Source organism: Brachyistius frenatus, unplaced genomic scaffold (genome assembly GCF_029030835.1).
Source record: "Brachyistius frenatus isolate BFR_SWC_R1_liver_20210118 unplaced genomic scaffold, ASM2903083v1 Contig_454, whole genome shotgun sequence".
NCBI classification, from domain to species: Eukaryota; Metazoa; Chordata; class Actinopteri; family Embiotocidae; genus Brachyistius; species Brachyistius frenatus.
The window spans coordinates 23,937-48,135 of record NW_027211053.1 but is presented as its reverse complement, the minus strand read 5'-3'; the positions used below and the strand labels follow the sequence as shown (position 1 = coordinate 48,135).

Genomic DNA, 24,199 nt, shown 5'->3' with positions numbered 1-24,199 from the left:
CTTCAAGGTCGGTAAAGCCGATGGACCAGGCTCATCTTTACGTGAAGGCCTCAGTAAATCTGGACTCTTCTCAGTAGGGTGCTTAGCAGCTCATGCTTAGCCTCCCCCCACCCCTCCACCTCCTCCTCCTCCTCCCCCACCGTCCCTCCATCCCCCTAACAGAGTGCATTGTTATTGTTGCATCTGCAGGGAGATGAGAGGTCAACACCAAAGGACTTTTCTGTGAGAGCAAGTGGACCAGACTCAGGACTCCCAGGAGAAAAGAGAAAACAGAAAAAGATTAATATAGATGAAGCTGAAGGTAAAGCCCTCTTTTCCTTATTTCTTTCTCTCTGTTTTTTTTTTGTTTGTTTGTTTGTTTTTTTCAACTTGTGGTGGATTTCTTAGCTTTGCTTTGCCTCAGGACTAACTGGCAGCTCTGACGGGTTATTTTCTTAGTCAGGTGTGAGGCTGCTGTGCTGCATGTTAAACCCGACTAATCCTCTCCTGCGGTCCAGTTGGAGAAGTTGAAGTGAGAATTCTTCTCTGACCTGTTTTCTAGAATTCTTTGAGCTGCTGAGTCGAGCGCAGAGCACCCGAGCCAACGACCAGCGTGGCCTCCTGAACAAAGACGACCTGGTGCTTCCCGACTTCCTGCGTCTGACTCCGCCCACTTCCTCCGACCTGGCCTGCTCCACCCCCGACTCCCTGAAACAGAGCCGGGAGAACGGCCTCTCCTCGCGGAGTCCCCTCACCTCCGGCCTGCGCTCGGAGAGCCTGGACTCCTCCCTCAGCTCCAGTGCCAACGGACACTCCGCGCCCAGGCGGTGCCTGATGCCGCCGCCTCGCCACCCGACCTTCGGCACCCACCTGTCCCCCATCCCCCGGCCCTCCGACACCCGGCCGAGCCTCCGCACCGTGGAGGAGGACGCCCACGCCGACCTGACCCTGGTGGGCGAGGGCGACATCAACAGCCCCAACAGCACTCTGCTGCCTCCTTCGCCGTGGTCCGTGCCGTCCTTCGAGAGCAGCCTGCCTGAAGCCAACTTCACCCCACCACCACCCTGCTCGCAACCTCAAGACGCAGGTGGAGAGGCAAAGTCCAGTTCAGGTATTTCCACAGTGTAACAAACGTTACAACCGTGTGTGTGTGTGTGTGTGTGTGTGTGTGTGTGTGTGTGTGTGTGTGTGTGTGTGTGTGTGTGTGTCTGTGTGGTATGTGCATGTGTGTGCTCTCTGTGGTCAGAAGCGGACCACTCTCACGATAAAACTCCCTTTACACTGACTCTGATGCACTTTAATTGATAATGACTCTTTCTCAGTGCGACCGATTTTTTTTAATTTTTTTTTTATTAAACTCAGCAAAGCATGTGTGTGCGTGATTGATCACAATTACACGCCGATCATCTTGTAAATAGTGATGTGTACATTTTGTTCAGTGAGTAAAGTTTACATGGAAGTCACTTCCCCCGAAAACAAATTGAGTCTACCATGTGACTGGCGTTAAATATTCCCTTTATTTTAGTAGTTCTGGGTGCATGCAGATGTGACTGATTGGAGAGTATGAATACCAGATTAGCGATCGATATTTGACAGACACTAAATGTTGACAAGTGCTGTGTCCCTCTCCATCCCACCTCCTCCAGTTCAGAGCAATTCAACAATGTCGGTGTCAAAAAGCTATTTTCCTTATGCAATTCTTAAAAAACAAAACAAAAAAAAACACGGTGAGTCATTAAACATCATTAACGTTGGAAAAATAATTAGTAATTTTGGTGGACAAGTGCTCCTGAGTGCCGGTGACATTGTTGAAGTGCCCGTCGTTCTGTGATCTCATTCCCTCCCTCCCTAGGTGCCTGTTGTAGATAATCACTGCCAATATACTCTGTACTTGTGATTGAATAGATCTAATAAATGTTAGAATTGGAAATCACTCTCGTCTGTCTTTTTACACGTTTGTGAGATCAGTCCCCCCCTCCCCTCCCTCCATCCACCCACCCATCCACCCATCCATCCCTCCATCCATCCATCCATCCCCCCATCCTCCATCCTCCCCTCTCCTTCTCTCTCTTCCCGCCTCCACATTGCCTTCTCTCCGTCTCACTCTGTCTCGTTGCTTCCTCCTCTCGTTTTGTGTTTCCCTCCCGGTGTCGCCGCTCGCTGTGTGTTCTCCGCTCAGACTTGTTTTCAGCGCGGCGTGTCCGTTCGGTCTCGACCCGCCTGCTTTGTTGTGTCATGTTTTGTTTTAGGTTGTTTTTTTGTTGTTGTTGTTTTGGTTTTTTTTTGGGGGGGGGGGGGGGGGGTTTCAACGCGGGGCCGCCTCTGTGTCGTGTCAGGCTTTATCTTGTGTCGTGTGTGAAACTTTTCAAAGCTCGCTCCGGTGTTGGTTTCGTTGCGTGTGCAGTGCAAAGTCCCGGTTCCCCCTCCCCCTCCCTCCCCTCCCCCTCCCTCCCTCCCCCCCCTCTTTCCACTCTGAGATGTGTCAGAGATCTTTTTGGTGAGCCTCGGCTTGATCTGTAACGGTGCCGGTTTCTCCTGCAGTAGGTGTGACGCTGAATGTCTTTGAAGTTTCTCCTGTGCTCAGATATCCAATTAGAGACAACACGCTTCTGACTCTGGCAGGAAGCCGTTTTACAGAGAAAACGCTGTGAAGTCGACAAAGAAAGAAGATAATCACCCTCGACGTGTTTTTTTCCGACAGCAAAGCCTGCTCTTTTTTTTGTTTTGTTTTGATGAGCCTCGCACATCAAAGCTCTTCACCGAAGGGCCGCGACCTCGACCTCGACCTCACCGCCTTGTATTAATAGCTGGCCTTTAACGGAAAGGCGATACGCACACAAGATGATGGAATGAGGAATCGAAGCCCTTTCAGCTCTCATACAGCTTCACTCCTCTTTTTCTGGTTGCTAAGTGCATCACGCCGATTCTTCCCCACCGCCGGGCGCCATGGTAACCTTATCCGCCAGTTGACGGAGCTACAGATAGAAACTGTCACTGCTGGTTTCCATCTATCTCCACTGCCTATTTCTTCCCCCCCCCGCCCCCATCTTCCTTTCTCCCACCTGCTGAAATAGGAACACGGCTTACGATTCAACGCGGCCGTATTTTTAACGCCGCTCGCCACCTTTGGAGCAGCTGAGGATCTGCAGATTGTGGCGAGTTAACACGCCTCCACTTTTTCCCACTTTTTTTTTTTTTATATTTTTTTAGAGACTTTACGAAGGTGTTACATTTTGAATTTGGATGCAGTTTCATGCTCACAAGCTTCATCAGAAGCTTAAGAGACAAACGCCCACAGAGTGTAGGAGCTCTTTTACCGTCTTCCTGCTCGATTTCGGTCATTGCGGTTTGTGTCGTACTGTCAGGCTCGATGCCCTCCGCTGTTGTGATGGAGTAGATGACGGTAATTGCTTGTCACGTCCCCATAACCAGAAATTATATAACGCAGTCGAGATGAAGCCCGGTTGCTGATCTTTTCTTTTACATGGGAAGTGGATAGAAGAGGTTTTCTCCTGCAAACTCCCCGTTGTGTTCAAAAGATCACAGGGTACTTGGAGATCCAGTCGACAACACAGTTACTCTCGCAGTAAACAACAAATACATCATTAATGTAACTTTGCATGCTGAACAGTGACCCCCCCCCCCCGAGGTTGGAGGGTTCTTCGGTAATGAGAGGATATCTGGCCTTACAAGTTGTTTGCTGCCTTCGTTCGGCACGGCAGGTGTAAATTAGCGCCGCTTGGACGGTAAACGTCAAAACCAGCAGCAGGGATCGGGGTCTGTGCCCACAGGGACCAGGAATGAGACCCGCCATCATCTCCTACTCATGGCTGTAGTCACTCCTCTGCTCGGCCAGGAGGAGGATGCCCACTAGGGGGCGACATCACACAGCGTAACTCCATTCACATGGCACTGGTTTCACCCTCTTAACATAGTAGATTCAGTGAAGTCCACGGTTAGATTTCTCATACAGCACCACGTGATCTCGGGGCACTTTACAGAGCAAAGTGAAGACCAATATTTTGATGTAGAATATGCCTGAATGGTAATTTAATTCAGCAAGTGTCCGTTGAGATTGTTTCCCGTTCCTCTCTGCTGTCAAGACATTAGTCGGTTCTGCTCAGAGGAAACATTTCATCAATACAGGGAAGATTAAAGGACTCTTATCTCCCAAAAGTGCTTTGTAACGATTCAGCGTGCACCTGAGGCATCGGTTCACCCCGTCAGGCCCGTCTCGCTGTCTCAAGAGCTGACAGCCTCTGGCCCCGGGCCAGCCTTATCGTCCATCTGGCGGTCAGAGGAGGAGGACTCGACGCGGATCTCTGGCAGCGAGCCTCGGTGAGGACCGGAGCTGGGTCCCTTCCAGTCCGGCTGGTCCTGTCTCGGCTCCCCCGCTGCTGACGGGACCGGCCGCGGGAGGCGGGGCGGTGTTATAAACGACTGGTGTCAGGACATCTTTTTTTTTTTTTTTGTACACGTCACGGCACAGTCAGCTGGAGGGGTCGAGAGAATGAGCGGGAGAAAGATGCATGGACATATTTGTCCATATTATTTCAACTTTAGAGTCATGACTGTGCGGGTTTCTCTTCCGTTGAGTAAGCAAAATATTTGAAAGACAAATGGGCACATTTAAAACTCTGTATCTCCCAAGTCATTTATTATAAAGACAAGCTGCTGGCTCAGTGGTCACAGTAGGACGGTCCCATCACTCTGTTGCAGACGACCCGGAGGGTTTTTTTACGGTCCCCTAATGTTTATGCAAGTTAACAGAGCAGTGGTTCCCAAACTTCTTCTTTTTTTTTTATCAGTTGCCAAGGTGATTAGTCCATCGACGGGAAATCCATGTATTTCAGTAGTTGATTCGTTGCTGTAGTTGTCATTTTTCCAGCAAAACTGAAAAACATTCCCTCTTAACATTTTCTTGACCTCATGCGACCGTAAACTTGAAAATCTTTGGCTTTTGTGTTGTTGGTCAGGCGAAATAAAAACATTTAATTCAAGATGTCAATATGGATTCTGGGATTCTTTAGGTTTTTCACTTATCTCTGACATTTTATAGGACCAAACAAAAAGTGTTTACTTGAGGATATTATGGGCAGATCAACTGATCATGAAAATAATCACTTCTTGTGAGCTCGCAGCACCTCGGGCAAAAAGCCAAATAACGTTTTCAAATACATTTTGTAAGCCAGTGGTGGTAAAACCAATATTTCACCAAAAAAAAACCAAACATAGCAATTAAAACCTCTTTTTATATTTGAAGGGAAAAAGTATTTTTCAAAATGTTTTTAATCGTGTCAAAGCCAATTCAGTCCCGGTCCTCAGAATTTGGGTACGGATGGACGGACGGATGAATAAATTCATCCTGTTCACATACTGTGGGAAACTCTGTGACAGAGAAAATAAAAAAAAAAAAACCTGAAATGTTGGTTTTTTTTCACCAATGTCGTGATTTTGTCCTTTCCGGAAGCGCGACGCAGCGGTTGATCTTGTGCTTCGCCGAGGGGTCTGTGCTCAGGGCAGCTGCTCGGGCTGTGTTTACATCTGCCCTGAGCAGCGGTGAATCACCGCCAGCGCCGATGCGTTGAAGTGATTCTGGGCCCTCGTGTTTACAGTCTGCGGGGCCACATGTTTCAGACGAGAAGTGGAAAGTTCATTCATCGCTCACCGAAGCCGCAATCCCCGAAACTTTGGGTTTGTAGCTCGCTGAGTGTGGGGGGGGGGGATGTCGGAGGACGTTTTATTTATTATGATTATTATGTGTCATCGGGGCTGTCCGATGAGGTCGTGCATCTCTGCATCGTTGGAAATTACAGTGCTATTATATTTACTATAGCACATCTGACCTAAACGTTTCGTCCCAATTCCAGTCAGTTCTTTTCCATGACTTGGCAGCCGAGTTCAGCAAGTTTGAGCGGAGGAGTTACGTCATCAAGTTCGTCTTGACAACAGCTGGCCAGATTACACAACTGCACGGTTGTCAAATTATACAAACGCATTCAAACGAAGTGTTTATTCAAGCAATATAGAATTAAAATCCGCGTGCACCCACCCACGCGATGTGTGACAAAGTTTCTTCGAGCCGATTTGAAATTAATTACATGAAATCACACTTAACATCTGGTTGTCATGCAGTGTAATGAGAAGTTACTAAGAGAGCAATTATGGGAAAGTAGGAGTTATTTTTTATCAATGTGTTGTAATTTTTGAGTAAAAGGGTCCTTTTTGATAATATGTGAAATTAAATTTGTTCTGATTTGCTTATTAAAAGTGGCAGTAATTAATTCTGTTCAACAAAAGACCCACTTACAGCGTAAGTGCGAGAGGAGTTGAACTGCGGTTGCTCTCATTTCTCTACCGTGTTTATTTCGTCTTAGCTTCTTTCAGCGCGTTGTTTTGGTTTCCCAGAATGCAAATCACCCAATCTACCTCAGGTACGCGCGTCGCGCTCCGCTGAAGTCTCGTCGAATTTTCTTCCGCGAGTTGAGCGGGTTTCCAGCAAAACCAGAGATGGAAAAGACCTGCGACCACGTGTTTACTATAAAATCATTTTCCGTCAGTCTCTGCCATTACGCACTCATCAGTGCGCCTCAGGGGGAAATACAAGTCCATACGTTGCCTCTGATTTGCTGTGATGATGATGATGATGATGATATTCTTTCCCAATCGATCTGACTCCTCACGACGAAACCTAACCGACGCAACCAAATATGGCTGACTGACGTATCAAACTCACCTTAAGTCTTCCATGTCTTACATTTTTTTTCTCTCCCACAAACAGAGGGAAGAACGGAAACAACCCCCGACACCAAATCGCCGGCCAGACAGGGGCAGACGGTTCAGGAGGTGACGGATGTGGACGGGGTACATCTGGAGGAGGGCGCGCAGGAAACATCCCGGGGAGAGGACTCCGAGCTCAGCCTGAGTTTCCAGGGCTACGTCGCGGAGCTGCGAGAGTGCCAGAGCAAAATGAGGAACACCCAGATGCCCCAGAACGCACCAGAGGGCAAGGACAGCCAGACAGACCTTTACAAGGCCACAATTGTCTGAAGGGAACCCCCACTGCTGCACTTTCTAAGCCCGAAGCGCTGTCGTCGGAAAGAGAATTAGTCGTCAAACAATGGGGCTGCATGTACAAGCTGTCAATGTCCTCTCCAAAAAAAAAAAAAAAAAAAAAAAAAATCGGTATTATCGTGATAGATATTGTATATTTGTTACAAATTCTGGCGGCTTCTTGTTGAGTTTTAGTACTGGTTGTGATTTTGGGACAGTGGTATGTTTTTGTTTTGGTATAGTTGAATAACTAAGTGCAAAGACATTCTATTTAGAGCCATGTTAGACTGAAGACAACCATAGAAGAAACCTTAAACTGACTTCTGGGTACCAGCTTCTGATAAGGCATACATTATACACGGGTTGAAACTTGAAATGAATGGGTTTATTTATTGCCAATCAGCAATCAAAAATGATAATGAATAGGCAAGGTGATCATGCATTAATGAAGCTGTTAAGTAACAAACTTCTGGAAACATCTTAAAGTTTACAGAGTCCAGTAGCTCAGACTGAAATGTGATTAAAAGCTCCAGAAAGTCAAAAAAATAAATACACAAAATGCAGTGCTAAATAATGAATTAACCATTTATTGAGCTTATTTATTACAGCTTCTTAACATAATATGTATTTTGACAAAATAAAAATAATAAATGACTGTTTACTGCAAGTCTTTTACCGGGGAAGGCTGTGCTATGCAGTTGAAAGCTCCCAAAATACAAGTAAGTGAGCCATGAGTTGTACTTTGTTTTGGTCAGGATGCCGTCGGTCGCCCTATTAGAAAGTGGTACCCGCTGTCGGACCACATGCCAGACAGGACTCTGTTTTTAGGATCAAACGGGAGGCAAACCACAATGTTCTTGGATATCTGATTATTTCTTGTTTCATATTGTCTTCCTATGTTTTCCAGATAATACATGACGGTACTTTTATTGCCTGTACTTCCTACTTTTGTGGTTTTTGAGGTTGTCCAATTTTGTTGAATGATTAAAAAGCGTTGATGGCTGTAAATCCAACAGAGTCACACTCATGACTTTTGTCCTCTAGATCTGATCTGATTTGGGTAATTGGAAGGAACCCTTCGCCATTACGTCCTGACCTCTCACCGTCTTCGTAATAAAAAAAAAAAAAAACAACAACAACAACAAATTCTTGAAATATTTCTCTGGTAGTTTATAAGCCAAAGTCTTGAACTCACAGACCTGAATCGTCCTACTTGGAGGATGTGGCCAGCAAAAACACGTTTCCTAAGTTAGTCAGCATTGTCAATGATTAACGGTATCACTGTCTTCGTCGAACGGTTCCCTCTCTGAAGACCCTCTAGCTTCAGATGTGGGTTGGTCACTTATATGGAAGTGCTGCTCAGTCCTCCTCTTTGTATATTTTTTTAGCTGGAGAGTGATTATTACAGCTGGTGAAAATGAGAGGTTTTAGATTATGGGACTGGAGAGTTTGTCTTGACGCAGCATGTCGGTGCTGGAATGCTGACAACTCCTGAAGCTGATAGTTGGGCTCAGCACTTTCATTCCTTCCTTATTTCAAAGGCACCTTCCTAATCGAGTTCTTCATTTGAACAGAATTGCTTCCAGATCCTAAAGTCACAACCCTGTCGGACGCTTTCTTATCTCGAACGCCTTGAGATACAAGTCAGCGGTCCACCTGTGAATGTTTTGCTGTCTAAACTACTTCTCCCCTCTGCTTCTTTTTTTAATTTTGTTTTTTTAATCTATTTTAAGGTGGCTACTTCGCTGTGGCACAATGTATTGGGTCTCTTATTTTGAAAGTTAATTACTGCATTTGTCTTCGATGAACTTTGACAGACAAATAAGTAGAACAAGAAAGGAGATCATTTAAGATGACTTGAATTTTGTCTCGATCACGCTGAAAAAAATACAACATATCCCAGAATGAGATTTAAAAAAGACAAAGAATAATAATAATAATAATAAAAAAAGAAGTAAAGAACTTAAAGATAGAACTGCAGGGCACTTATGTGTAACATTGGTGGAATGACCAAAATTGCAGTTGTGTTAACTTTCCAATGCCATCACAGTTTCAACAACTAACAAACAATTGTGTTATGTGACGCAGAAAGTGACATTAACAACTGCTGCCGTGTTTCCTCGCCATCACCTCCGCCTGTGGAAAGTTTTGATGTGTCCCCTTCCGTGGATAAGTTGCGGTGATAAACCGTGGGCGTCTGCAGAGAAGGTGCTGAGGGGAACACCAGCCCGGGACGGAGGATCCCTCGGAGTGAGACGAGCGTGATGACGCAACGGGTTTACTCAATACAGCTTGACATCGTAAGGGACAGGATAATACTCGCAGGGTTTCCCACGTTTCCTATGACCATACGCAGGCTGAGGAGTCTGACACTGACAGATATAACGTGACGGACCCCCTTCCCGAGTTCAGGAAATTAAGTTTCTCCGGACACGCAAGGCAAGAGCAGACACAAACTTCCACGATGGCTCGCATTGCGCTGCTTTTTCTATGCTGTGTTTTCAGTGCAGGAGCGGTAAGTTTTGAACATCTTTACCTTCACCTGTGCGCGGGTTGTTGCTTTTTTTTTTTTTTTTTTTTTTTTTTTTTTGGCGACTGCGTAAAAATCAATAACTTCTCTTCCTTGATTTCAGCAAATTTCAGTGACGAGATTTGAAGCAGTGATCTCCAGCGAGCCATACAAGGAGAACCGGAGAGGTGAGGTTTCACTTTAGTGCTGTGTTTAATTTAGAGGAAACACATGGGTTGAAAAAGTGAACGGTGATCAGCTTTAGTCACTGAAACAGTGATGGAGCTTTCCATAAAGAATAAGGGCGCTAGTGTTTGTTTGTTTGTTTGTTATCTGCCTTAAATGAGAAATAATTAACTGTGTGATGAGGGGATGCAGCTCCAGGATTTATATCCCCTCATCACACAGTGAAATGAGTCCGAAGGGAAGAGCAAATGTTTTGGACACTTTCTCATTTCACTATTTTGTATTTTGCCCCATGTTGTGTGGTACAAAAGTCACTAACTTATGTATATATATTTTTTTTCTTGCTCCCTTTCCAGTTCTTACTACAATGGGTAAAGAATGTAAATTCCCATTTCGTCAGGGTGGAAGAATCCATCATCACTGCATCACCATCCTCGCCACAAGACCCTGGTGAGTCCCTATGAGCTGGAACTACTGTTTTGGTCACAATGAACAATCCCTAACGAGTGTAACAGCTCAACAAGTGACAAGCAGAAGTGCTGCCTCGTCATATTCCTTCAGACACACACTCATGGACCGTCTCTACGTCACTCCCACAAGTGTTACATCACAGCTTTTTGCTATTTCCCTAAAAGAACACAAACATGGGTATTTTCCATCAGGCATTGCAGTGGTACAGTTTGTGGACTTGTTGGAAGGGACACTGTGTAATTTGGGTGTATACAACTAATTACAGCTCACAGTGATGAGAGATTTATGCAACGGTGTCTGCAGAACACACATTTTTTTCATGAGGCAATGAGCGAAAATCCTTTAATAAGAGGCTCATTACTGATTTGTCAGAAGGGTTTGTAATGGTTTTTTTTTAGGTTTTTTTTTTTTAATCATAATACAGTGTTATCATAACCAACTGTTCGTGAAGGTCACATAGTATAAGAAAGACTGAAGTTGTGACTAAAGCTGAGGTTTGTAGTACATGTACTGCTGCACACAGTTTATCCTCGGGCTGTATACACAGCTGCCACAGTAAAACCCTCATAATGCTTTTTTTTTTTTTTATTGCCTGAGATTGTGACACAGCAACAAAATCCTCTTTTATATTATTTTGGAAAAAACAACCAAAGACTCGCTGAACAGCTTTCGACTCATCATTATTTGGAAGTCAGACAGGAGGGGTGGATGCCAACAAGTCAGAGCAGCGTATATTGCAATTATATATGGCCCAACATCTCTGGTCCACCGACACATCAAGTTACAGCAATATGACCCTGCGTGCTTTTGTGATGTGCTCATTGGCTGGATGTCAAAATCGGTTTGCCATTATGTACCGCAGGTTTAATAGGTGGAGGTATGTCGGTGTTAGTTTGATGAAATTAGTGGATGATTGATAGAGTTAGTGAGTGTCGGTTGGAGAATAATGGAGCCGGGTGGAGAAAATCCTCCGTCGTTGTACAAACAATGTTCATGTCATAATATCTATATGTACAAATCCTACAGAATAACAGGACTAACTGTCCACAGAAGAGTTGTCAGGTTCCACTTCGCTACTCTGGTTCTTTGAGCTAACATCAACATGAATACATCAACATGCTGGTGTGCATGAAATGTTTGGCAGACAATGTTTCCTGTGTTCACTATTTTAGATTAGCCCTTCAGCATGTTAACATTTGCTAATTTGAACTACAAACAACGAGATGATGGGACTAGATAATGATGCAGGATGAAAAGTAATAAAAAATGAAATGTTGAGATAAAATCTCTTTTTTAATGGTGACCTGTCCAAATAAGCATAAAGCTACTTGTAAGGTGCACGTTAATAATTAAGTACTCTCAATAAATTGTTTCAAAACAAGACATTAGCGGTACGGAGCAATAACAAAATTCGTTTTGCATTAAAGCAAGTCGATTTTGTGGTAACACCAGTTAGATTTGGTTTAAAACAGGTTTGAGAGATGAGCGAGGTTAGATTGAGTCTAGCCTGCTGCTCATTCTTAGACCGGGCCGTAGTACAATAAACTATTTTTAAGTCTCAGGTCACACAAGTAGCACCTTTAAGCCTAACCTGTCATTGGACATACGCAACAAATTTAGAGCATTGGTAATCTGTCCAGAATAGCTTTGTACATTAATAAATACCAGTGCTGAAGCCTGCGTAAAGCAAGTGGAGACCATTCAACCAACATTTACAGTGCAGTGTCGTGTAGTTGAAAGCAGCGTGATAAAGACCGAGACAAGCAACTCTGTAAATTGTATTAGTGTAATCCAGTAGAGATTACGATGTTTATATCTACATGAGGATGAAGAGAAGGATGACTTTTATCTATAAAAGTAACCCAAAGTAATCTTGAGTTTCTTGATTAGACTTTCAGGGATGGAACCTTTGAATTCGTAGGTGCAAACGGTACAGGTCTAGTTTGGTTTGCAATATACAAGTAGTTTCAGATCAATGAGGGCATGCTGCAGTGACTTCAAGTCAGACTGCAAGTTGGACTGTACCATCAGCAAAACAGGTGGTCCGTTGAATGTTTCAAAGGGGCACATATATCATTGATATTTAATTAGAAAAAGTGGAGGCACCAGAATAAAGCCCTGGGGAACTCCCTTTTTCAGAACAACAGGATCATCTTCATATTGTCTCACAATACATGTATTTCCCAGCCCCAATTTCCTTGTAGATGTTTATTTGGTTTATAATCTAGAGGACTTGTTGGTGGCTGTATTATATTTCTGTTTCCTTTGTCGCAGGTGCTCTCTCACACACAACTTTGACCGGGACAGGCAGTGGGGCTTCTGCGCACCAGAGAAAACTCACGGTCAGTTCACCGGTTAGTTAACGACAAACTACCCAATTGCTTTTTGTTCTTCCCGTAAATTGTGTTCTGTCCTGTTTTGTCTCTTTCAGTTTCTGTCCACATGTCTCGTGGAATCACAAATCCGTGTCGGGTGAATCCGTGTCAGAATGGAGGCGTGTGCACGCGCATCCCACACAGACGCTCGTTTGAATGCTCCTGTCCCGAGAGCTTCACCGGCACACTGTGTGAGCAAAGTAGGTAGCCTTGGTTGTTATTATTATTTTGTCAATTCAAAGCGTTTTTTTTGTTTTTAAATATTTCAATGTTTGTGCAGTATTAGCAGGACGTACCATAGTTAACAATTGCCCCACTAGAAAATCCATTGCTGAACATAAAGCCTCAAATTCTGCTTTTGTCAGATCCTATTTTCTCTCTACTTCCTGAATTGAGTGTTTTCATATCAATGTGCACGTTAAGCTGCTTACTGTCAATCATCTGACAGCCACAGACGGAAACACAACCTCCTCAGAAACATGTCAACAAACTCCTTCATCACATTCATGTTGCATAAAAGAAACACATGTTAACGGGATTAAAGAGTTTATCTCCTCTAGATTTCATTACATTAGCTTTATTGATGTGATGTGATGGAAAAGTTCCTTTCTGACTGTGTCAGTAATTTTACAATAGTACCTTTAATCAAGGATCTATTTACAAGCTTTTTTTTTCCTGAGCTTTCAAACTCAACTCATCGTCTTAATCAGCAAATAGAGTTTTGCTTGATTGGCATTTAATTAGTTTAGACCCCTTTTTAACATCATGACAACTAAACCAACAAATTACATCAGAGCAATGTCCATTTGCTCATATAGACAGTGATCTCACTGTTCAAAGCCTGGGTGAGATTATTATGTTCAAAAAGAAAAGATGAAAACTGTTTTTATATTACTTTCAGAAGAATTTGAAATGGCTGTTTTTTTTTTTTTTGTCAAACTACTGTTGAAATTTCAAACACTCCTTTTCTTCCCTCCCTTTTAATATTCAGTGTCAGAGAAGTCAATAGAAAATCAGTTATCCGCATATGAAGTAATATAAATTGCTCGCTACAAAAACAAACGTAAAAAAAAACCCCAAAAATACTCTACCCACTTTGAATGCACCCTCAGCCATTAAGAAATGTGCCCTGAACGCTCCGCCGGGCTCTTCAATCTCCGCTCACGTTTCAACCTGCCACCTTTTGTGTGTCGTGTCGGCCTTTCAGAGAAGTGCTACGAAACCGTACACCTGCGCTATTATGACACCGGAGAGTCTTGGGGACGGATTCACCTCCGCAACGTGGAACAGTGCACATGTGTGGCCGAGGAAATCAAGTGTGAAAGAGCCCGCTACACAAGTAAGACGCACTACCTGCTTCCGTTGTCACGCTCCAACTGTGTCTCGTCTTTGCTTTTGTTGGGATGACGAGAGTGAAACCAAATACGGTGCCGTTACGATTAGTTAAACACTATTCATGAGACAAACTGCCAAATTGAGGTAAATGAGGTACATTTTTTTGCTGAAAACGACAAATAAAAATATACAACTAAAGATGCAACAAGTGCTACCTGAGTAAACTTTCTGCGGAGCTTGATTTCTCCTCTTGGCATGAAAAATGCTTTTTTTTTCTTCCCTCGATCCAAATCACCCCCCAGCGGCAGATATGAAAGATGGGCCCTACCCTTTCTTTGATCACAGCACCATAGTTACAAGAGTAACTTCGCCGTGGAAGAAAAGACAGATTATATGACTCACTGTGAATCAGGAATGGTGTTTTAGGACACACCCTGTGGGTCCATAAGGTGCTTTTATCTCAATGGGGGGGATGTTCGTGGGCATTTAACAGATTCCTTGACACAAAGCCCAGATGATGTTTCATGCTCCCAGTGCTCAAACTCTTTTGTCACGATGCGAGGAGCTTATCTTACAGTTGTCATGGAAAAAACGAATCTTTCCGTTCCGCTGATCGAACCTGAATGTTCCTCGATATGGTTTTCAGTTCGTATTTTTGGTTTTGTGCTGAGATCAGTTTTATCTCTCGTCTTATCTGAATTCAAATTAAAGTGACGGATTCATCTGCCAAAACACAGACGCCTGTGCTCGTCAGGTGAACTCAGTACACATGTGGAGACATTGTTCTCCAGCATATTTTTCAGATATTGCAGTGTTTCTTAAGGGAATCCTCCGGGCCAGATATACAGTATTAGATTTACATTAGAGCACAGAGCTGCAAGGCACATTTCAGGAGTGCGATTTATTTAGTTTGATTTTTTTTTTTCCTCTCTGTCAGTAAACAGTTGCCTGTTGACACATGTAGCCGACAGAGCAGCCTTGGAGTTTATTTGGTGTCATGTTTGTGGCCACACGACAAACTTAATTCCAGTATTCTTCTCGTTCATTTTTTTGACGTTAACACATCTTGGGCATCTGTCTCTGTATCGGCTTAATGCTCCACTTCCACCATGTTCGGCAGCGAGTCACAAATTTGATCTGTCGATCTCCGTTTGGTGTGGGACATGTAGCGGAGCTTTTTTTTTTTTTTTACCAAAAACAACAAAAAAAACAGTTGCCTGCTGCAATTGCTGATGAGAACAATGGAAAGCTAAACAGTAAAGTTGCAGGCCAGAAAACCAAAGCGGGGAGTTATAAGACGTTAAAAAAAACCCAACCCTGCTGAGTAGAAATGAAGAGTCCCTGCAGCTTTGTTCAGACTGCCGGTAAATCAGATTTGTTTTTGAAATCAGATCCGGAGCGAGACACATCTGTAGAAAACCGATTGAAAGCACATCTTAAAATCACCTCTGAACGTGGTTTTGATTTGCAAAAATGAACATTTCACGTGTTTTTTTTTTTAATTTTTAAGCCAAGACTTTGTGACCCTTTTCACATGACACTTCACTTCAACTCCAACAATGGCAATGCAGTAGGAATCATGAAACAAACATTTAAAACGTTTATAGGTAATGATAAAGTGTGACACTGTGTGTGTGTGTGTGTGTGTGTGTGACGTGTCCAGTGTGCCGTACGAACCCGTGTCAGAACGATGGAGCGTGCCGGCTGATCACGTCCACCGGCAGGGAGGTGTGCAACTGCAGACGTGGCTACAGCGGAGCGGACTGCAGCCTCGGTAAGTCACAGCAACTCTGTGAGGAAATACACGACGTGCTCTGACTAAATAGCATCATTATAATCTAATGAAAAAAAAAACAAAAAAAAAACAGGACTCACATTTTCTGATTAGTGCGATCAGCATACAGCCAGACAGAGTTGTTCTTACCTGCTTTTATCAGGCAGGCGAAGGACATTCTTTATGTAGGTTTTGTCTACACGGTGCATGCGTGTTCATGCATGTGTGTGTGTTAATTCGTTTGATTAGTGGTAGCAGGTGTAGACAAAAGCAAGCTGCTAAAATTGTACTGGAGCTGATGTCATTAATGCACAGACCTTCAACTGCATTGTCTTTCTGATTGTTTACATACCTGCGATTTACTGTGGAAACAAGACACGGTAGAGATTATTATTATTATTGTTATATGTTTTTGCGTGTGTGTGTGTGTGTGTGTGTGTGTGTGTGCAGAGCCGGAGACAGAGTGCTATAACAGCCGGGGCACAGGTTACAGAGGGGTGGTGGGCACCGTGGTGTCGGGCGCCCGGTGTCTGCGGTGGAACTCGGACCTGCTGTTTGACGAGCTCCATGTGGGCACGGTGGTTGCATCACCCCTCAGGGGCATCGGGGAACATGCCTACTGCAGGTGTGTGTGTGTGTGTGTGTGTGTGTGTGTGTGTGCTGAAACATCCTGCCAGATGTATCAAATGCTATTGTAGATTTCTAGTAGCATCACGACAGAGAAACGTTAGGTTGTAATCCTACTTCCAGAAGTGTTTATGCTCACCCCTGCAATTGCTCACAGATTCAACTTAATGTTCCAAAGACTTTCAACCAGCTGGAAATATTTAAACACAGCACTGGTAGCTAAAGAACCAACGGGCTTATCTGAAAACACCAGATTTCCTTAAACTACTTCCTTGAATTTATTTGAAAGTTGCAACATCCGACTTTTCACCAGGAGCTAAAAAAAAAGCTGTGTGCCCCCCTTATCTGTCAACTTCATGTGCCAACACGTGTCACTCATGGACGATCTACTTCGAGCACACCAGCAACCACAAAGAAAACACCACTTAAAGAAGCACATGGTGAATGTAGCCCGCGATTAAAAAAAACAACAAAAAAAACATGTTTTTTTTTTCTTCTGTGGTGCATTCACTCTTCGTCCAATTTCTTATTGCTTCCCTCAGCTGTTGTTGTTGCTATGACGACCCAGCAGCCGTGCAAGATACCCGCTGCAAACGCGACGTGTCAAAGAAAACGTCAACGAAAAATCCAATTACAGGCAAACGTTTCGGCTCAGATGGATTCGTGTACATTCACTGCTGGTTTATTGCTGGAAAAGTTGCATATTTGCAGCTTTAACACCTACGAGAATCATCACACACACACACGCACACACACACACACACACACACACACACACACACACACACACACACACACACACACACACACACACACACACACACACACACACACACACACACTCTCTGTCCGCCGTGTTTCTGTGTGTGTAGAAACCCAGATGGGGACAAGAAGCCGTGGTGCTACACGCTAAATGACAGCGCCATCTCCTGGGAGTACTGTGACGTCCCGTCCTGTGTGATGGCTGTGTGTGAGTAAACAGGGCACGGGGAAGCAGTTCATTATGCTGTTGTTGTTGTTGTTGTTGTTATTTTTGTCAGATTAGAAATCCTAGCGTGTTAAAGAACTCCGTATTTATTTAGTAATTTAGTTGGTGCTATCAGTGCAGGGGTGTATTCGGCACGCGTTGGGTGCTTTACTATAAAATACACGTTAGCTTGACCAGACCGCCTGATTTTGCTTTTATCAGTTGCTTTTATTATTATTATTTTATTCTCACCTTCTCCGCATTATTGATTCAGATCTGTTTGTACAATTTTTTGGGCCTTATTGTTGAGGTAAATCAAAGCCAAACAAACGCCAGACCTTTTTTTCATGGCATATTTAAATCAGCGGCCCTTGTTTGATGCCCACTGTCTGAACTCTTCAATTCATCATTACAGAGTATGAGAAGTTATTCATTAAGGTCACCCAGTGCAACAATATTTTCTCTCTCAGCCTTGTTTATATGACACAGTCAATGCCTCTGGATTAAATGCCTCCACATTTAATTAGAAATCCTGATTGTTTTTGATGAAGCGTTTGTGATAAAAAAAAAAAAAAAAACTAAAAAAAACCCCGCGGCTGATCTCCGCTGAGTCACGTCGCTCTCTGAAGTTGAATTCAGCCAAGTTGACTGGTTTAGTGAAAGAGTTTTTTTTTGTTTTGTTTTTTTAAACCTGAGCTGGATGAGATGCGGGGGATATAAGTCATGACTCACCCTGAATCAACACGTCATGTCAGGTGGAGCCAAATGTTTATGCGGTGAGTGGGATGTGGCACAGTCGTGATACCAGGGTTGTGCACAGATTTCACAAGCTTTTCTCCATCTGCTGTGGCCTCCTTAACGTATGATTTGCGGCGAGAGGACACTCTGTCATCCGAATATTATCACCCTATAGAACAGCCCTTTTTGGTTTTGGTTTTTTTGTGCTTCTTGCAGGGGGAAATCAGCCGGCGGCAAAATCAAAATTCAGAAGAGGTATTTAGGAGTAAAACATTGTAGCTGCTAGACTAGTTCGTAGTTGTTTAGTTATAGTTCTTTTTTTTTTTTTTTTTTTTTAGAAAGTTGTAGTTTCTAGTTGCAACTGTACTTCTAAGTTTGACATCTTTTTTTTTTTTTAACTTGTTTCAGCTTCATCTCGAAGGATTTACCCGCTCAACGTCCGGCCCCCCATTAAAAAACCCGACTCTTCCCAGCCGGCCAGAAAGCCCGTGTGTGGGACGAAGCACAAGAAGAGGTTATCGATAGCCCGGGGGCGGATAATGGGCGGGAACGCTGCCCTGCCGGGCACTCATCCTTGGATGGCGGCTATTTACATCGGACAGTCGGACTTCTGCGCCGGCAGTCTGATCTCCTCCTGCTGGGTCGTCTCTGCGGCGCACTGCTTCTTCCGCAAGTATGTCGTGGATTCACTTTGGCATGAACGCTGGAAAAACAGACGGAGGTTTGAGTCATTGGGCCTTTTTTAAGGGAATTTCTGCGAGCTAAAAGACATGTTTTGTTCTTGAGAGCCCTTATCGGTCTGTGTATAAAAGGCTGAAAGCATTTAGAGTGAGATAAGTAAAGAAAAAAATCCTCCAGAAAACGTGTGATTCTCTGCTGTGGAGTCGAACTGTTTTCTGACCGCTGTAGCTGGAGAAGAGGTCCCAACTCAAACGGCTGTGACCCCTCAACATCACCGCATCACGAACGCGCTATATTTAGACAAGAATCCAGTTCGAGGAAAACCTAAAAACGTCTCATGATGTTTACATGCAGATGCATGCACTTCACTCTGACATCAGTGAACAGGCTGCTGCCTCTGTTCAAGTTCAGAGGTCTTTAGCTTGAAGTCATGACACTCGACTGAAGTATCAGATTTCACCAGACCGGCTGTTTGAAGAAGATCCAGTTTGTTGTCTCTGCAAGGTTTCACGTTCACTATTCAACTGGATTTTAGTACCATCCGGGATTTGACGAGGTTGTTTGAAGCGAGCGATATTCATTTCACCCCGCTGTTCAAAAAGTGTTGAACATAATGAATGAAACACTAGGGATTTAAATATAAATATAATAGTTGTGGTGCTTAAGGTTTATCTTTAGATTAGTGCTTGAAGAAAGGCCATGGGAGCAACAAAATCCAGTTCAGATCATGTGAACGTAGCTTCTGGGTCTGAAAAATGAGGCTGATCCAGAAGTGCTTCAAGCTGCAACACCACCGAGTGCCACTAGGGGTCGGCTCCAAAAAGTGTCCAGCTCCATAGACTCATATTCAACTTCTCTCATCAAAAACAAAGCCAGTAAATTTGTTCCATTGATCTTTATGGTGTTGTTAGCTGAAGTCACTCCTTCTTATTAGTTTTTTAGCGGCCCATCTGAAAATAGTGTCATTATTAATTCGGAAATAAGCCTCAAAAAGCCGTGTCTGTTTGATTGACAGGCCTGCGGTGCAGTCAGGTTTCAGCTATCGGTGGGCGGGACGTAGTGCCCTCGGGTTTCCAATCGGATCGAGTCTGATCGCCCGCTCGCTCCTCCCCGGCTCGCCCATATATGGGCACTTCTGGTTCTGTTATGAACCAGCAAGATGCCGTCGGCCGAAATCTGAACTGGGGGCTTCATTACGTCCGTTCACAAACCAATGGGGGACGTCACTTCGCTCGGTTCAGATACACTTTTATGTCAATCTGCTCATTACGTCCTTTCCCTACGTTTCCTGTCAACCTCTACTGGTACTTTGCAATAAAGGCAAAACGTGGCTAAATTGTGCTGCTGAAAGAAACATCGTGGTGAGGCGTCCACTCTGGAGTTGTTGAGTTAACCTGGTTCAGGACTGGAAACGTCAACCCAGCAGACTTTTCTCATGACTCGAAAAAAATGTTACGTTATTGTGGGGTGCCACGAGCGAATACTTTGTTGTACCACTGATGAAAAACATAAAACGTCTGTCCGCAGCCCGCTGAAGTCTCAAATTCGTGTGGTGCTCGGCCAGCAGAACTTCAACATCACCGGTCCGAACACCCGGACGTTCGGAGTGGAGCAGTACGTCTTTCCGAAACAGTTCTCAGTGTTCAATCCAACGCTGCATGACATTGGTAATCATTAAATGTAAACACACACGCACACACACACACACACACACACACACACACACACACACACACACACACACACACACACACACACACACACACACACACACACACACACACACACACACACACACACACACACACATAGCAGTGACTCATAAACTTGAAGACCTCCTGTCCCAGTTCAAAACACACAGTGTGTGCACAGCTGTGCGTCACTGAACAGCTGTGTCCCTGCGCTCCCCCGCATGAGCGCACACACACACACACACACACACACACACACACACACACACACACACACACACACACACACACACACACACACACACACACACACACACACACACACACACACACACACACACACACACACACACACTCACACACACTCACTCACTCACTGACAGTCGGGCGTGGCACTTTCATGGGACAACGGAGTCTCCAAGTCTGCCACTTGCTCCATAACTTTTTTGCCGTTTCATGACATTATAATTCTGCTCGCCAGTTCTGATCAAGCTGAAGAAGCAGGACGGGCGGTGCGTGAGGAGGACCCCATTCATCAGGCCCATCTGTCTGCCAGACAAAAGCACCACGTTCCCCGATCATTACTGCTGCACCATTAGCGGCTGGGGACATATGGATGAGAGTGAGTGATGAAGACATCGTTTCAGTTTCGTCGCGGTAACAGCTGTTTCCATTTGTACACAGAAACTGAGAGCATTTTTATTTAATTTCTTTTATGCGCACCACTAGTGAAAGAAGTCCTCCGTTTTACATTAAAACAACAACCGCAGAGCATGCTGTATTTGTGTCAGCGGTAACTTCACTTTGAATTTCACTTTATTTAATGCATGTAAAAGAAGAATTGTCTAAATCCTGGCCGCAGTCCTGTTGGAGTGAATGAGGTTTCACTTTCCTGTACTTTAATGGTTATTAAATGGGTTTCATTGCACAGAGGCGGAGGGGTACTCCACCCTGCAGGAGGCGGGAGTGAGACTCACTCCTCACGACACCTGTAAGAAGCCAGACATTTACGGCAACCACGTCACTGCCGACATGATTTGCGCGGGGCTCAACGGCTGCGTCGACGCGTGCCAGGTAGGAAAACATTTCCAGGCAGGTGGCGATTATTAAATCATCTTCTGCCAGTGAGGTGCTTCGTATCCCAGAACAGCATCCAAATGGAGACGTCACTTAAATTAAATTAAAAAAAAAAAAAAAATCTACTGCAGGTTGATTCAAACGGCGCTGTGCGACAGACTGGGATCAAATCTGTTCACCTTTGTCATAATGTTTTGATTTCAGTTTTTTTTTTTTTTTTTTACTATCTACTTACTAGTATTATTTAACAGACACAGAACAGAAAGTACAAACACGCAGTGAGGAAGACTGTTGATCCAGGATTGGGTTTTGATGCTGCGCTCATAAGCAACTGGGACGTGAGAATGTGGGAAAACACACCTGAGTAGTGTCAAGTAGGTTTGACGTTGCCATGGCAACCTTTGGGATGAAAGGAAGACATATACTGACTCAGCATCAAAATAAATCACTCTGTGGTTAATTTAGGCCGCGGCTGGTTACAGCAGGGCGTTGTGACGTTAAACGACACTTCACAACTGCTTTCATAAATTTGTCTTCATCGTGTAGGCAGTTTGTTGTGTACGGTAACGGACAGAAATCAAAGTCATGCGGACAAATGGGAAATGTTCCCAAACGCAACATAGAGCCATTATTAAACTTGTGTAAAGTCCCTCCTAAAACTCATTTTAGCTTGCTCGTTTAGTCTGACCTTGTTGTCGTACTGTTTTTTTTTTTTTTTTTAAATTGGAGGTATATTTTGTAAGTTTTGTGAAATGTAATTTGACAATTTTCCAGTTTGCATTTGTTATTTAACCTCATTTTGATAAATCGTAAAACCCTAAATGGGCAAGCTAGTTTTTTTTTTTTTAAATTTTAAATTTTTTTTATTATTGAAGGAATATTGGAAATTATAACTGATCAACAAGTGTTCTGTGCAGAACGAACTCAGAGCCTACACCGCCGGTACCTCGGCCGACTCGAGGTATCGGACTAATGGAAGAGCCCTTCACATGGCAGCAGGGGGTCTCCTGAGTGGGGGGGGGGGAAGTTGGTGAGGGTGAGCTTCAGAGACATCAGCAGCGCCAGACTACCTACTCAACCCGCAGTGTAGAATATTTGAGCTCCTTCCTCTTAGATTAAATGTCACAGTTGTACTGTTTACTCCGCGGGCAGAGTGCAATTTTTAGTAATATATTAGGTTTCAAGTGTGTGAGTCAGCTGCTTGTGCGCCTCCACTTTGATCCGTGCTTGTATGTTTATGCGTGTGGACCGTATGTGTTTCCCCCCCCCCCCAGGGTGACTCCGGGGGCCCGCTGGCTTGCGGGAGGAATGATGTCAGCTTCCTGTACGGGATCATCAGCTGGGGAGAGGGCTGCGGCCGCTCTGGGAAACCTGGAGTTTACACAAAAGTGGTGAATTATATGGACTGGATCGATTCAGTGCTCAGACGCCAACCCAAGGCTTCATGAATGTACATTATGTTTAGCATGTGAGATGTTGCACAATATTATTTTGTAACTTTTATTATTTTATTATTGTAATGTTTGTTGAAGTTTATTGGTTATCTTTCTAACTGTGAAATATTTTGTGACTGAATAAACCTTTACTGACTTGATAAAACTTTTGGAGTGTCTTTGAGACTAATTAAGGAGCTTCAGACAGTTAAAGTACTTTGATAGAAAGACCTCAGCTCAAGGTCAACTTACTGGCTTTTTTCAGGAGCATTCAGCTAAATGCCACGCTCTTTAGCTGCAGATGGACTTTACTCAGTTATCATGAAGATGGTCGAATTTCATACTTGGGCTTTTTTTTTTCTCTTTTTAATTGGGCATCAAAGTTCATTTTGACCCTGCACGTAGAAGTCGGACAAAAAATACCCAACTGAAGGTTCGCTTTTTAAAATCTTTTTTAGGAGGTTTTTTTTTTTCACATCATGCTGTCTTTATGAAGAGTCTCCGTCCCTCACTTGTTAAATGAAGAATTTAATGCTGACGCTTAAAATAGAAAACCTGCATTTGCACACCAATATATATAAATACATATTTCTCATATACTTGTGATTATATGCGGAGATTTTACAGATTTGATGTGCCACTTCCAATTCCAACTTTTCCCGACTTTTATTTGGATTTTTAGTGCAATTTAGCACAAACCAGTTTCACAGTTTATCTTTTTTCTTTTGTATTCACTTCCCAGGTGTATTCACAGGTACTTAAAAAAAAAAATGAAATCACCAAAACCAAATTCACCACAAAAAAAAAAAAAAACATTCCTAAAATAAAATAAAGAGAAGAAGATATAATGTGTGCATACCAGTTAAGGAATGAATATATTGAATAAAAGTCTGTAAAGAGAGTTGGATGGATTGAATAAACTTACTTTGTCATAATAACCAGCAGGGTAACACCTCTTGTTTTGCCCTTTAAGCCTTTGTGCATGAGGATTGCGCCAACTTTTACCTTTTTGACTCCACATATAGGCCACAATAAATGATGTCAGATGTTTCAACCAGCTAATGTTTTTAAAAAAATTTTTTTTTTAATGATTTTCTTTGTTGGTGTTTCTTGAATGCTTCAGAAGCCTTAATGAAATGTCTGTGGCATGTCGAGCATGTCGAGCATGTGAGAGTTTCTTCGTGCGGTTTTCCCTGCAGCAGCAGGTGGTGTAGCTCAGCCCAGGTGGTAGCAGACACACAGACACACAGACAGACAGTGGTCATGCCATTTTCCATGTGCCTTCCTTGCCGGGGGGCGAGTT

General features: G+C 43.7%; 2 protein-coding genes across 5 annotated transcripts in view; both read left to right on the top strand.

Annotated features, from left to right (window-relative positions):
* LOC138637299 (regulator of G-protein signaling 12-like) overlaps positions 1 to 8,045 on the top strand; it is a 36,371-nt gene extending 28,326 nt beyond the window's left edge. For all 4 annotated transcript variants that reach the window (XM_069725851.1, XM_069725853.1, XM_069725854.1 and 1 more), the window contains 3 exons: positions 190 to 301; positions 542 to 1,090; positions 6,761 to 8,045. In XM_069725851.1, coding sequence (XP_069581952.1) covers positions 190 to 301; positions 542 to 1,090; positions 6,761 to 7,029 — 930 coding nt within the window. In that variant the 3' untranslated portion in view covers positions 7,030 to 8,045. The remainder of the gene's footprint in view (positions 1 to 189; positions 302 to 541; positions 1,091 to 6,760) is intronic.
* Positions 8,046 to 9,250: 1,205 nt separating this feature from the next.
* LOC138637303 (hepatocyte growth factor activator) lies at positions 9,251 to 23,056 on the top strand. The gene is made up of 14 exons (XM_069725860.1): positions 9,251 to 9,547; positions 9,666 to 9,729; positions 10,084 to 10,177; positions 12,473 to 12,540; positions 12,630 to 12,773; positions 13,781 to 13,912; positions 15,572 to 15,682; positions 16,133 to 16,307; positions 17,182 to 17,279; positions 18,423 to 18,687; positions 20,223 to 20,362; positions 20,868 to 21,008; positions 21,318 to 21,460; positions 22,738 to 23,056. The coding sequence occupies exons 1-14, from the start codon at positions 9,497 to 9,499 to the stop codon at positions 22,909 to 22,911; spliced, it is 1,800 nt and encodes a 599-aa protein (XP_069581961.1). The 5' UTR covers positions 9,251 to 9,496; the 3' UTR covers positions 22,912 to 23,056.
* The last annotated feature ends 1,143 nt before the right edge of the window (positions 23,057 to 24,199 follow it).